The 15,164-nt window shown below is 44.8% G+C and overlaps 1 protein-coding gene across 1 annotated transcript in view; it reads left to right on the top strand.

Moving 5' to 3' along the window:
* The window catches only part of LOC133360698 (zinc finger protein 814-like), a 42,395-nt gene that overhangs the window by 15,150 nt on the left and 12,081 nt on the right, over positions 1–15,164 (top strand). The window contains exons 4-5 of the mRNA XM_061579487.1: positions 8,337–8,576; positions 11,197–12,045. Of these exons, the coding sequence (XP_061435471.1) occupies positions 8,337–8,576; positions 11,197–12,045 (1,089 nt within the window). The remainder of the gene's footprint in view (positions 1–8,336; positions 8,577–11,196; positions 12,046–15,164) is intronic.

Here is a 15,164-nt window from a genome sequence, read left to right as displayed (position 1 = left end):
GGCGGGGCTAAAAGAGAACAATTGGTGCACCTCAACTCGAGGTTGCGGCCATTGTTGGCTGACGATCCAAATACAAAAAAGCAGCACTGTTAAACGCTGGGGATGTCAACACTCGGTAAAGTAGAATAGTACCTGTCAAATAAGATGGTACAAATATGCGTAGTTAAATCTTTTTTACATGGTTAATAACATCTTTCCAATGATTACTCAGTTTGTACCCATCATCACAGGTTGAAGTTATGTCATTACAGAAGCAGCAAATGTACGCAATCGTCTGTCGCATTTGATTCGGCATTTGATATGTCGCGGACTCCTGCATGCATCGATCCCATTCTTCGTCTGAATCCAACAAATGACGATGAAAAGGCAGTTTCCTTGAATGCGGTGTAAACGATGCCATCGATGGTTCTGAGGAATTCAAAACTGGTAGCACCTTTTACATGCAGCAAGATCATCCTAAGATAGAATCTAGATTTGAAGTTTTCGTGACTATCCTAAGATAGAATCGTTCCTCATGTTTGATTCCAACAGTGTACAATCTCGCAACGATCTGAGTGCCTCCTCTTTGTCGCTGCTTCCAGTTGTTGTTGACATACACATAATTGTAGGGAATGTCATTCTAGAGATAATATTGGGCATTTGGATCAATCACATTTAACTGAAATCAAGATTCGAGCTTAGTGCGACCTGTTCGTGCGGCTTCCAACGCCTCTTCTTCTTGAAACACAAGGCCTTGCTGATTTGGCAAATGCACGGGCAATCTCATCACGGCATGCGAACGATCATGCATTGGCAACTCGAGCAAACGCCACATAGCTTCTGGGGCACCCACGTGTCTTGCGTTGATGAAATTTGACAGCTCGCCGTGTCGAAGTTGAGCATTCTCGCCGGCAGTGATCGTCATATTGGCACAGTCGAATCATTTGTAAATATATTTATAAATATATTTCACAGCTCTTAGTGACGTGAAGACTTCGACGTTGATGTGAGCATTGTACCTCAGCAGCAGATAGGGATTGTTTGGCACCACATATCCGTTATCCATTGACGATCCACTAACTTCTGCTGAAATTCCTTGTCGCCGACGATACAGAGGATCTCCATTCATATTGTGCGTTGTTGTGGTAGAAAATTGCTTCGGGAACGCCTTTGAGCACTTTCCATCTTGCATGCAGGGTGCGCGAGGATTCGCAGCTGCGCATGGGCCATGCATCATGCATCTAGTGACAATTTCGTGCAACCGCAGATTTTCAGTCGTAACGGGAATTCCGGCGGAGACAACCTGATCGATGCGCTCAGAGCTAGTTGGTCCTGGTTCAGATAGTGGGTATGTGCCTCAGTCCACGTTTGCGCTTAACCATCCTTGCAAGTATCCTACCAGTGGCTGGGGAGGGGTCACGAAATGGCAACTTGGCCCTCATAAACAGTTGGGAGATCTAGTCGTTTTAGTTCTTATTTAGCTCCTTTCTTTCTTGCCAAATCTCACCCCATGTCTCCTTAAGTTGGGATGTCTTATATTTGTAATAAAGGACTCTCTCTCAGATGTCGATCTCCGTTGTCCTTTATTGGGTTCGTAGAATCTCGATACCATGGCGTCTCGCTCAGGCCCGCGTCCCTCTCGACGACCTCTCCACAGCCCTCGGCTGCTCCGATATGCAGTCTCCCTGCTGCTCCGATATGCAGCCCCACCGCTGCTCCGCTCTCTAGCTTCACTACTGCCCCATATACAGCTAGCCTCCCACAGCCGCTAGCTCTCTGCGTCTGACACCGATGGCTAACGATGTCGACGTCTCCCACCACGTGGCGACCGCGCCACTCTCCGTCTTGCCCAGAATGGCCTCCTCCTGTTTCACTCCGTCTCAACTCCCCCTTCCCCTTCCGGTTCTCTCCCTAAATCCTCTCTCCCACGTGACCCTAACTCCACCCACTCCCCACGTGACCCAGACTCCGCCCCCCTCAATCCTTGCTCGCATTACATATTCATTATGAAGCAGCCTGAGCCTAGCCTCTATCTCCTGTGTCCTCTGTCCCCTTAGTTTCTTGAGCCACGCACCCCTGGCTATAAGGACCCCTCTGAGGTGAGCTTTGAGGGCATCCCACACCACCAATGGCAATGTGGGAGAGGATGCACTTAAGTTGATTTCCATGACGAATCCAACATACATGATAATTTTTCGATCGTTTCTTTATCCCGAAGCAGGGCTCTATATAGGACCCAAGTCACATGTCTCTGCTCCTCTGGGTCCAATATAAATTTTGTAAGGACTGGAGTGGGATCATAAAATTGGAAAATCCATAATTTTCACCTTTGGGACTGAGGGGAGGAGTGTGTTTGACAACATAAAGTATCATGCGCTCTAGACACGTGGGTATAATCTCTCTTGAGGAATCCGATGATCTTTGAAGCAATTTTTTCACATATGACCAGTAAGAGCAGGTCAGAAAGTTACAACAACAAACAATACACAAACACAATAGTAGTGCAAGTATAGGAAAGGTAAGTAAATCACTTAGAATATACATATAAAACTAAACTATTTTTTGTATCTTACCAGTTAAAGCCCATTGAAGTATTAACTTATTTTTCAGAAGCATCCTGGCCACAAATGATAGTGGCTTATGTGGAAATGCATAGGAGCATCATCTAAATAATCTCAATGTTGTTTATAAATGTGGAAGGAAAAACATCGATGCCACCACGGGGAGAACGTACAAACTCCAAATATGTGTCAAATACAGTGTCTCCCTTCAGGCGTATTGATCGACCTTGGGGAGGTCCAGGACCCATTCAGATAATTGGTGTTGGTTGTGAGCGGGAATCGAACTCAGGTCACCGGGTTGGTAGTGCAGCGAGCTGCACATTGCGCTGCCACTCCTCACACACAACAACAACAACCGCCATTCGCCACTAAGTGGCGGTGACGTCACCACGACGCTTGTGCCAGGCCATGTGCACCTTGAGGCCACTTTCACACACACACACTGACTTTCACACACATGCGCACAACAACAACAACCGCCATTCGCCACTAAGTGGCGGTGACGTCACCACGATGCTTGTACCAGGCGCACAATACTCACTTTCACACACTCACTTTCATACACACATGTGCGTGTGGGCGCACACACGCACAAACACTCACTCCCAGCGCGAGGCTGACTCATTACATTTCACAGAGGATCGCTTCCCTGAACAAAATAGTTCCGCAGTTCAGTTTGCAAGTGCGAGTTCAGGACTGCCTGTATGAGGTCATTTTTCAGACACAAATAAAAAACACTGGTCATGATGAAACAAAAAGTTATTCTCATCAGGCAAGTGCAGTCTCTACATCTTCGTGTCCCTGGGTAACTATATTTATGTCCTAAGAAGAAGACCCGTTGCCCAAAACGTCGCCTATTCTATTTATTTCCTTTTTAAGACCACTCTTACTGAGGAATGTGTTTTTAATGTTGTGGATGCATTACTACCAGTGGTTTATTTGTGGTTCCTACTCCCAGGTGGCCCATGGATTTTCATTGGTGATCTGTGACTGGTTATAATAATTCCGGTTTAGTAACCTACAAGTAAATTTCGATTTAAAAGTTTCGTGACTGCAGGGATTCATCTTCTTGGTTCTTTCGGTAAAGTCACGTAGAAGGGAAGTAATAAAATAATAAAAATAAAACATAATAAAACAATTCTCACGACGTTTCGGCCACAACGCAAGCAGCCGTCCTCAGGTGAAGAATGAGACAATGCCAAGCTAGGAGCTTATATATAAGCTGCGTTGGAGGTGGAAGAAAGAGCGCCTTAACAAAATAATGTGCATATGAAGAGGAATTTAGCATATACATGGAAAATGCGTAGGAGGTGGGCGGGGGGGTTTCAAAGTCATATTATGCCCATGCATTATGCAGGATCAACAGCACCAAGGGGGGGTGCAGGGATTAGCAGTAACAAAGGAAAGGAATGTTAATGATATGTAGCTGCAGTTACTCAACAACCACGTAGAAAACTAAAGTATAAACTACATAAAAAACTAAAGTATAAATTGCATAGCACCATCAGTTTACTTACTATACTCTACACTAAGCTGAGTTACTAACAGCAAGTAATACATTACAATTCTACGTCGTAAAAATTATATAATATGCTTCCATCTAAACTTTATTCTATTGTATCACACGAGCATATACCGTACTATATACTGCCAACATTAAATTATATACTGTATTGCTGTAAACCAACCTATACCTTATACATTTAATATAACACTATGTATTATTCTACCCACCCTAATGTGTGTCGAAATGGTTTATTACGTCCTTCCAATGATTGCTAAGCCAGAATCCATCTTCTCGGTTAAAATTGTCTCTGTGTTTGTATATGTGGATCGCCTCATGAACGAATCTCTCATGATAGCCAGATGGCTTGCAGAGAACCTCTGTCTTGGAGAAGTCAATATCATGTGAGCCCACTGAGTTGTAACAGTGATCTGCCACGGCTGAGGTGTTTGTCCTACCGTGTTTCAGGTCAGCTTTATGTTCACGGATGCGGTCCGAGACATGTCGTTTGGTTTCCCCAATGTAACTGCTACCACAGAGGCAACTTAGTTTGTAGACGCCAGGGTACTGTATGTCTGAAACCACATCTTTTACAGACGGTACCAGATCACGGATTTTATGTACTGTGTTGAATCGGACCTGGATCTTGTGTTTAATCAGGATTTTGGAGATCTTTTTTGTGACCCCAGCAATGTAGGGTAAGGTGATGGTCTTGAAAGGCTCCTCAACAGGATCCTTCTTGATGGTTGGAGTGATGGCTTTGCGGATTGTGTAGTCGGAGTAACCATTAGCCTTAAGAGCTTGGCGTACGTGTTTGAGTTCACTGGAAATGTGTTCATGGTCGGAGATGCATTGGGCTCTATGATATAGAGTCTTGATGAGGGAATTCTTCTGGGATGGATGGTGGTGGGAATCCGGTTTTAGATAAGCATCCGTGTGGGTGGCTTTCCTGTAGACAGAGTGGCTCATTGAACCATCAGGTCTCCTTTTGATTAGGACATCCAAAAAGGGTAGCTTGCCATCATTTTCGACTTCCATGGTGAATCTGATGGCTGGGTGTATGGAATTGATGTGGTCGAGAAATTGGTCTAGAGCAGGCCGGCCATGTGGCCAGATGACAAAAGTGGCGTCTACGTACCTCTTCCATAAGGTCGGGCGTAGAGTGGCAGTCTGGATGGCGTCCGTCTCAAATTTCTCCATGAAGATGTTGGCTACAACCGGAGATAGGGGGGAGCCCATTGGGGTGCCCTCAATTTGCTTGTAGAAGGTTCCATTCCAGGTGAAGTATGTATTGGTTAAGCAGTGTCTCACCAGGGGGGGTACCCCAGCATTCAGTCCTTGATGAACCAAGTCTTCAATGATTGCGATGATGTCAGGCACAGGCACCTTGGTGAACAAGGAAACCACATCAAAACTGACAAGCAGGTCGTCTGGGGACAGGGCAATCCCCTTGATTGTCGATACCAGGTCAGTAGAGTTTAGTACTGCAGAGGTGGTTTTTCCAGTGAAAGGCCATAGGATTTCGGACAAAAAACGAGCCAGTTTGTAAGTGGGGGAGTTGATAGTAGAGACAATGGGACGAAGAGGTGTATCTTCTTTATGTATCTTTGGCAAGCCGTACAATCTTGGTGGCCTGGCTGCAGAAGGTTTCAACGACAACTGTTTGGTCTGATCAATTAATGCGGTTGAAGCAGAAATGATGTTGTTGGTTTTGGAGACGAGGCTGTTGGTGGGGTCTCTGCCAAAAATAAAAAGAGACCCCACCAACAGCCTCGTCTCCAAAACCAACAACATCATTTCTGCTTCAACCGCATTAATTGATCAGACCAAACAGTTCTCGTTGAAACCTTCTGCAGCCAGGCCACCAAGATTGTACGGCTTGCCAAAGATACATAAAGAAGATACACCTCTTCGTCCCATTGTCTCTACTATCAACTCCCCCACTTACAAACTGGCTCGTTTTTTGTCCGAAATCCTACGGCCTTTCACTGGAAAAACCACCTCTGCAGTACTAAACTCTACTGACCTGGTATCGACAATCAAGGGGATTGCCCTGTCCCCAGATAACCTGCTTGTCAGTTTTGATGTGGTTTCCTTGTTCACCAAGGTGCCTGTGCCTGACACCATCGCAATCATTGAAGACTTGGTTCATCAAGGACTGAATGCTGGGGTACCCCCCCTGGTGAGACACTGCTTAACCAATACATACTTCACCTGGAATGGAACCTTCTACAAGCAAATTGAGGGCACCCCAATGGGCTCCCCCCTATCTCCGGTTGTAGCCAACATCTTCATGGAGAAATTTGAGACGGACGCCATCCAGACTGCCACTCTACGCCCGACCTTATGGAAGAGGTACGTAGACGACACTTTTGTCATCTGGCCACATGGCCGGCCTGCTCTAGACCAATTTCTCGACCACATCAATTCCATACACCCAGCCATCAGATTCACCATGGAAGTCGAAAATGATGGCAAGCTACCCTTTTTGGATGTCCTAATCAAAAGGAGACCTGATGGTTCAACGAGCCACTCTGTCTACAGGAAAGCCACCCACACGGATGCTTATCTAAAACCGGATTCCCACCACCATCCATCCCAGAAGAATTCCCTCATCAAGACTCTATATCATAGAGCCCAATGCATCTCCGACCATGAACACATTTCCAGTGAACTCAAACACGTACGCCAAGCTCTTAAGGCTAATGGTTACTCCGACTACACAATCCGCAAAGCCATCACTCCAACCATCAAGAAGCATCCTGTTGAGGAGCCTTTCAAGACCATCACCTTACCCTACATTGCTGGGGTCACAAAAAAGATCTCCAAAATCCTGATTAAACACAAGATCCAGGTCCGATTCAACACAGTACATAAAATCCGTGATCTGGTACCGTCTGTAAAAGATGTGGTTCCAGACATACAGTACCCTGGCGTCTACAAACTAAGTTGCCTCTGTGGTAGCAGTTACATTGGGGAAACCAAACGACATGTCTCGGACCGCATCCGTGAACATAAAGCTGACCTGAAACACGGTAGGACAAACACCTCAGCCGTGGCAGATCACTGTTACAACTCAGTGGGCTCACATGATATTGACTTCTCCAAGACAGAGGTTCTCTGCAAGCCATCTGGCTATCATGAGAGATTCGTTCATGAGGCGATCCACATATACAAACACAGAGACAATTTTAACCGAGAAGATGGATTCTGGCTTAGCAATCATTGGAAGGACGTAATAAACCATTTCGACACACATTAGGGTGGGTAGAATAATACATAGTGTTATATTAAATGTATATATGGTTTACAGCAATACAGTATATAATTTAATGTTGGCAGTATATAGTACGGTATATGCTTGTGTGATACAATAGAATAAAGTTTAGATGGAAGCATATTATATAATTTTTACGACGTAGAATTGTAATGTATTACTTGCTGTTAGTAACTCAGCTTAGTGTAGAGTATAGTAAGTATACTGATGGTGCTATGCAATTTATACTTTAGTTTTTATGTAGTTTATACTTTAGTTTTCTACGTGGTTGTTGAGTAACTGCAGCTACATATCATTTACATTCCTTTCCTTTGTTACTGCTAATCCCTGCACCCCCCCTTGGTGCTGTTGATCCTGCATAATGCATGGGCATAATATGACTTTGAAACCCCCCCGCCCACCTCCTACGCATTTTCCATGTATATGCTAAATTCCTCTTCATATGCACATTATTTTGTTAAGGCGCTCTTTCTTCCACCTCCAACGCAGCTTATATATAAGCTCCTAGCTTGGCATTGTCTCATTCTTCACCTGAGGACGGCTGCTTGCGTTGTGGCCGAAACGTCGTGAGAATTGTTTTATTATCTTTTATTTTTATTATTTTATTACTTCCCTTCTACGTGACTTTACCGAAAGAACCAAGAAGAACCTACAAGTAATTTGGCAAATTTAGCAAATTTGGACTGATACCAGCAAACACACAGCCGACTGTTTTTCGAATTTCGTCAGGGTATCTTCAATATCCACAGTGATTCAGACAGTGCTTAACTTTTATGGCTATCACACCGGGTGGCCAGGGGCTTGAACTGCAGCTTCTGCAACAAGCAGCAAACGTGCTAACATTCGACCACGTCACTGCCCTGTGTTGTGTTGCTTGACCTAGATCTGGCTGAAATCCTTCAGGCTAAAGGAAATGAAATTCAAAATGGTAGGGTGGACCTCATGGTTGATCGAGAGGATGTTCAGCTTGATAAAGACCTTCAGTCTGATGCCGAGGACCTTCAATCTGATGCAGAGGACCTTCACGTGGATGGCGAGAAGCTCGTGGATGGTGGAGATGACCTTGGGGCAGATCGCCTCGACCTTCATTTTGATGGACAGGATCTTCAGTCTGATGGACATGACCATTCTGATGGCGAGGGCCTTGGTAAAGAGGGCTCCACTGTTAGATGTGAGGCGTGGGATTCGTGTGGAGCCCGGGCAGCCCTGGGGAGCTGGGCAGAGGTGGAGGTGGAGCTGGAGGACTCGAGTGACGGTGAGTAGGGGTGATGGAAGAGAGAATTGTGTGTGTGTGTGTGATGTGACCACACCTGGCTGCGGCTTAGACAAATGCGGGTTTTACTCTTTGCGATGTGTGCGCAGTTGTGTTTCAAATCCATATGTGAGTAGGAAGAAACTGGGCGTTAAACTATTGATTAAAATGGATTGAAGAGGGAGCGCATTGGCTCAGAGGTCGGAGCGCTGAAGAAGCACCGCTGAGACCCTGGGATGGAATCTAGGGCAGCTGCCTCTGATTAATCTGGGTTCTCATGTGTTCTGAATGGATGGTCTCAGCCCAGTCACAATTGACTGCCCGTAAAAAGATCACATCACAATCAATCTCGTGCTGCGAGGTTAAGCCAGGGTTGTTGTAAAAGACACACATGGGCAAATTTATCATGGAGATTGAATGGCACAAGGGGCTCAGTGGGCTATGTAAGTCAACATGTGTCCAGCATATTGACCGCTGGCTCCGAATTGACTCAAGCCGGGTTGTTGTTACCCTCATGCTGGCCGAGTGCTAATCCAGATAATTGTTATTGATATGCACGACCTTATACATAGGTAATACCACATGGGAGCATTCATTGTTCGATTAAAATAAATATTTATGTTCATGAAACACGGAATCAGAATATTCATTTATTCTGGAAAAATCCGATGAGCTATGAAGTATGCATTGTTCAACACATGTTATAATTTGAGTTGCTATTTATGCAAAATGATTGCTTTATATTATAATTTTATATTTTGACTGACGGTACGGTATGACAAAATCTAACAAATGAGACGTAAACATAGAAAATCCAACAAGACGGAGATAATTTATTCTTTAATTGAATTGAGACCGACTGAACCTTGATGATTCATTAAATCACTGAGGGTGAATTGCCACAAACTACTGCCTTTTGTCACCACGTAATAATGTATTTTAGGGTCCTTAAACTCTATCAACTTTTGCAAAATTGTAGGCTAAGTTTTTCCCACCTGCCTGCTCTCGTATATAAACAGTTGATTAAACTGTGGATTTAGTGTGTGCAGGATCTACGTGGATTGGTATAGTTGAAGGAAGCTTGAGGAAACTATCATCCAGCAGTGGATTGGCCATGACTGATGATGATAAGATTCTCAGGGAAAGAACTCTCTCAATATTTAAGTCTTTATTAAAGTTAGTTAAGCATGTGGTTTGAACGATGAATGGAGTGTTGATTAATGTTGCGCAGTACCATTCTGCACTAAACATTCATGACTGCTTGTAGCATAGATACGACCGAGCCACTGCACTTAGAGCTGCCAGACTCAAAACTGATTTTCAAGATCACATTGATTATATTGGTAAAAAGGCAAAAAAAAATTGTATCGACACAAGCACTGCTTCCCCCCTATGTTCCGCTTGGAATTGATAAAAGTTACCATACTGCCTCTACTTGATTACTGTGACATCGTATATACATCAGCCTCCAGTATTATACTGAAGAAGCTTGATTCAATTTATCACTTGGCCTTAAGATTTGCATTGAACTGCCCATATAGGACCCACCACTGCCATCTCTACATTGGGTCTAACTTAACTTCTCTTAATGATCGACGGCTTGTGCATCAGATCTTATTTATTGACGATGTACTTAAACAAAAACATCCGCAGACTACCTGCTGGATCTCCTCACTGTTTCGAAGAACAAATGTGACCTAAGGTCTTCGCTCATTTACCAGCTTCACATTCCTTATTGCCGTACAGATACTGGAGGAAGGGCCTTTTCTATTGATGCCCCCAGGGTCTGGAATGCTATCGCCAATAAACTGCAACTTGGATCACTACCTGTAAGATCTTCACTCAAAGCTGCTTTAGAGGAGGTGTACATATCATTCCGGGTGACCACTGCAAAGTATGATCTTGAGTTTTTATTATAGTGTGCTGATCTTTAAAGGTGTATTGAAAATTTTTGATACTGCTACTGATACTCCTGCTGTTATGGAGTGACTCATGCTGCCAGCTATGGCTGCAAAGTTTGGTCGTACATGCTATGTATATCGTTTATTGTTGAATTTGAATCACCGTTCCTATGATCACTGTTACATTGTTTTATAGCTTTATTTTGGTGATTTTTGAAAACGTTTGACATTAGCCATGTTTGTTTGTAGTACAGAGTTAGCCTGATAACTTTAATCTAAATTTTCTTATGGTTGTTATTGTTTGACTTGCATCTCACTGGGATTTTTGCACACAGCGTTGAAATACGGTGTTTTTTCTAGGAGACTTTACTGTTTTTTCCTGGATTTTCTTGTTGCGTGTAGTCACTTTAAGATGTTTCTTGTTCATGTTTTGTTTGTTGCGGTTGCACCCAAGTCAAGAGCCGCATGGCTCACAGGGTTATACCTAATAAATACAACTGAAAACTGAAACTATGAATGCAGCACCAAGTAGTTGAGAAGACGAGTAACATGCTAGTGAGTGACTTGAGTCACTAAGCCACAGATACTTACATGCTGACTCACTGCATCACTAAGCTACTAAGTCAATGACATCACCATTGAGTTACTAAACCACTGAACCACTCAGCTGCTGGGTTACTGAGCAATTGAGCCGCTGACATGCTGATGTTTCTTTCCTCCAGCAGGTAGCAGCATTGTGGAGACCGCTGCATTGTTCCACTGTGAGGGAGCTGCAAACAACAATGCACAGCAGAGCGAGACGCAGCAGACGGTGATCCTGGAGAGCAATGCTGAGCCCCCGTGTGGGAAGGCTGCAGCAGTGGCAGTGATGGAGGAAGCGGAGGGGGAGAAGCCGCACGTGTGCGGAGCCTGTGGCAAGTCGTTCGCAGTTCTCTCCAACCTCCAGATGCACCTTGCAATGCACACGGGGGAGCGGCCGCATGTATGCGCCGAGTGCAGGGAGGCATTTGCATGCGCCGAGCTGCTGGAGCGGCACCGGCGCTTGCACGCCACTTGGGCAAAGTCCTACATGTGCTCGGAGTGTGGAAAAGCATTCCGACAGCTGGGAAACCTCAAGAACCACGAGCGCACGCACACGGGCGAGCGCCCACACGCCTGTCCCCAGTGCGGAAAGGCATTCGCCGACCTCTCGAGCCTCCAGCAGCACCGGCGCATCCACACGGGCGAGCGACCGCACCGCTGCTCGGAGTGCGGGAGGGCGTTCAAACAGTCGGGCAGCCTCCAGCGGCACCAGCGCACGCACACGGGCGAGCGGCCCCACCGCTGCTCGCTGTGCGGCAAGGCCTTCGCCTTGGCCCACACCCTGCAGCAACACCGCAAGGTGCACACGGGCGAGAAGCCGCACGCGTGCCCCGAGTGCGGGAAGGCCTTCGCGCAGGCTGGGAACCTGCAGCAGCACCTGAGGACGCACGCACGCAGGAAGCCCTTCAAGTGCTTCGAGTGCGGCAAGGCCTTCACGCAGCCCCGGGGACTCAAGAAGCACGAGAGAGTACATGCCTCAGGAGCTGCAGGTGAGGGAGCCTTGGCTGAGCCACAAACACTTGCAGATTTGGGTTTTGGGTGTCTTAATGCCCTGAGCAGTACCACCATACTGTAGGTGTTTTAGAAGATGCTCCTCGCTGTTTTTCTACCTGGTTGAGGTTTACCGACCAGAAACATGGTCAATATTTTTTTTGCTCGAGCTTTAGTCGGTGTGTCATCTCATGATAGCTATACTTGCGATGCTGGTACCCGAATAGAATCGTTTTCTGCAGGCTGGATGCCTGATAGTACATATACCCGAACCACAGTAGAGTAAGTCCTCTTTATGTTGGGGATGCGTCTCTGAAAAATGCAACGTTAGGCGAAACAACGTAAATCAAAAAACGTTAAATCAATTTTCTTTTTTACCATTTGACTTATTTTTACCGTAATATAAATTCATCATACATTCGAGGAGGTATTTTTTTGGTAAAAATTTGAAGACAAAATATTTATGTACTAAAAAAGATGAAAAGATACTCAAAATAATATTACATTTCGATTTAAAGCTTTCGTGGCTGCAGGGATTCATCTTCTTGGTTCTTTCGGTAAAGTCACGTAGAAATTCTACGTGACAAAATAATATTATTTCACAAGTTGAAATATATAATACAAGTTAATACAGAGTACTCACCAGAGATGGCAGTGCAGATTGCATGTTTACAATATGGCAATTTTGTAAATATCCAGCATGGGCACCACGGTGCTATACATTTTCACGCGACAAGCCACTTTGTTGAGCTATTTTTGTGGCCAGGTCGCCTTTGTATAGCTCAGTTGGCCTTACCTGGTAAAATGAAAAATAGTTGTAATAGTTTAATGTGCAGTACCTATTATTCGCTGCTCACAGTTAACTACCATCGACGTATGGTGACTTGTGTAGTCATGCTCATTTTTTATATGGGAGAGTGAGGAGTTTGGATCAATTTTCTCTCCCATGCAATTCCCTCAATATCTGTGTAGGACACCAATGTGTATTTTTAAGCGTGCTTTAAAGGCGACAGAAAGGAGGACAATAACTTGATCCAAAATACAATTAATCTTAACAAGATTTGGAATTTATTAACTATGCATCGATTCGTTATGCGCTATTGACGCACTATGCACATGATGCGAACCAACGGCGGCGGATGATATAATAATTTCTTGACAACAATGTACATCCAACTCATGAAAACTCTCAGGCAACAGTAACAGCACACATTTACATTATCCCGTAGTTCACCAGCTTAACACAGCGACCCGCTTGTCGAAAATTACAGAACACTGATGACAAAACAGATGCAGAACCCCGTGATATCAAAACGGGTATGAAACTTGATTTGAAGCTTTTGTGACTGCAGGAATTCATACTCTTTGGTTCTTTCGGTAAAGTTACGTAGGTAGAAAAAATAATAGAGCACGACGTTTCGATCACAACACAAGCAACCGTCATCAGGTATGAAACAAACAGCAGGAGTACTGCTGACGTAGGAGAAAGAGCTGCTGCAACGAGAGTTTATATAGGATTTTGGTGGGCCCAAGCCAAGGGTAAGTGGGCGAAGCTAAAGAAGGAATTTGTACGTAAATGCAAATGTGAAAGATTAGCATGTCAATTTGAGATTGCCCAGCCAATGGAGGTGTGCCAATCAGAAGATTAGCATGTCAATGTCAGAGAGCCGGGCAACAGGAACAAAAAAAACCCTAAGAACAAGAGGTACACATGGTGAGAGGGAGACACAGAGAGAGGGAGACACACACAGAGTCAGAAATAACTGCTGACATAGGCAGGTAGGATGAAAACATCACAGTCAGTTAAGACTTTACTAAGTGAATAACGTCCTTCCAATGATTGCTCAGTTTGTACCCATCTTCTCGGTTGAAGTTGTGTCTGTGTTTATATATCTGGATGGCTTCATGAAAAAATCTCTGATGATAGCAGGTGGGTTTGCAGAGTACCTTCGTCTTGGAAAAATCAATTTCGTGTGAGCCCACAGCGATAAAACAATGATCAGCAATGGCAGAGGTATTGGTCCTACCGTGTTTCAGATCTGCCTTGTGTTCGCGAACACGGTCCGAGACATGTCATTTCGTTTCCCCAATGTAACTGCTACCGCAGCCACAAATTAGTTTGTAGACACCAGGGTATTGCGTGTCAGAAATCACATCCTTTACAGATGGGATCAAATCACGGATTTTGTGTACTGTGTTGAAACGAACCTGGATCTTGTGTGTGTTTAAGATTTTGGAAATCTTTTGGTAATCCCTGCTGTGTATGGCACAGTGATGGTTTTGATTGGATCCTCAGATGGTTGTCTCCCCATGGCTGGGGAGACAGCTTTGCAGATTGTATGGTCAGAATATCCATTCATTCTGAGGGCTTGGTGTACGTGCTCCAGCCTACTGGCTAGGTGGGTGGTGCTGGTCGGAGATGCAACGGGTCCTATGGTGTAGTGTTTTGATGAGGGAATTCTTCTGGGCTGGATGGTGGTGGGATTCAGGCTTTAGATAGGCATCTGTGTGGGTGGCTTTCCTGTAGACAGTGTCGCAACGAGCCATCAGGTCTCTTCTCGATCAAAACATCCAGGAATGGTAGCTTGCCATCTTTTTACACTTCCATAGTGAATTTAATAGATGGGTGTATGGAATTGATGTGGTTGAGAAATTGGTTCAGTGCTGGCAGGCCATGTGGCCAGATGACGAATGTGTCATCTATGTATCTCTTCCACATGGAAGGACGTAGGGTAGATGTCTGGATGGCTTCTGTCTAAAATTGATCCATGAAAACATTCGCTACCACTGGTGATAAGGGAGAACCCATTGGGGTACCCTCATTTTGTTTGTAGAATGTACCATTCCAGTTGAAGTTAGTGTAGGTAAGGCAGTGCCTTACCAAAGTTGGTCCATCTGGATTCAGTCCCTGTTGGACCAAGTCTTCAATTATTGCAATGGTGTCAGGTATAGTTACCTTGGTGAATAGGGAGACTACATCGAAACTGACAAGCAAATAATCTGGAGACAGTGAGATGTCCTTGATTAGAGAAACCAAGTGAGCTGAGTTAAGTACAGCTGAGGTGGTCTTGCCTGTGAAAGGAAGCAGGGTCTCGGACAGAAATCGGTCCAGTTTCTA

This window comes from Lethenteron reissneri, chromosome 69 (assembly GCF_015708825.2).
Source record: "Lethenteron reissneri isolate LAM-NWPU_2019-01 chromosome 69, ASM1570882v1, whole genome shotgun sequence".
In the NCBI taxonomy this organism is placed as follows: domain Eukaryota; kingdom Metazoa; phylum Chordata; class Hyperoartia; order Petromyzontiformes; family Petromyzontidae; genus Lethenteron; species Lethenteron reissneri.
The sequence above is the reverse complement of the archived record's forward strand: the minus strand, read 5'-3'. Positions and strand labels throughout refer to the sequence as shown.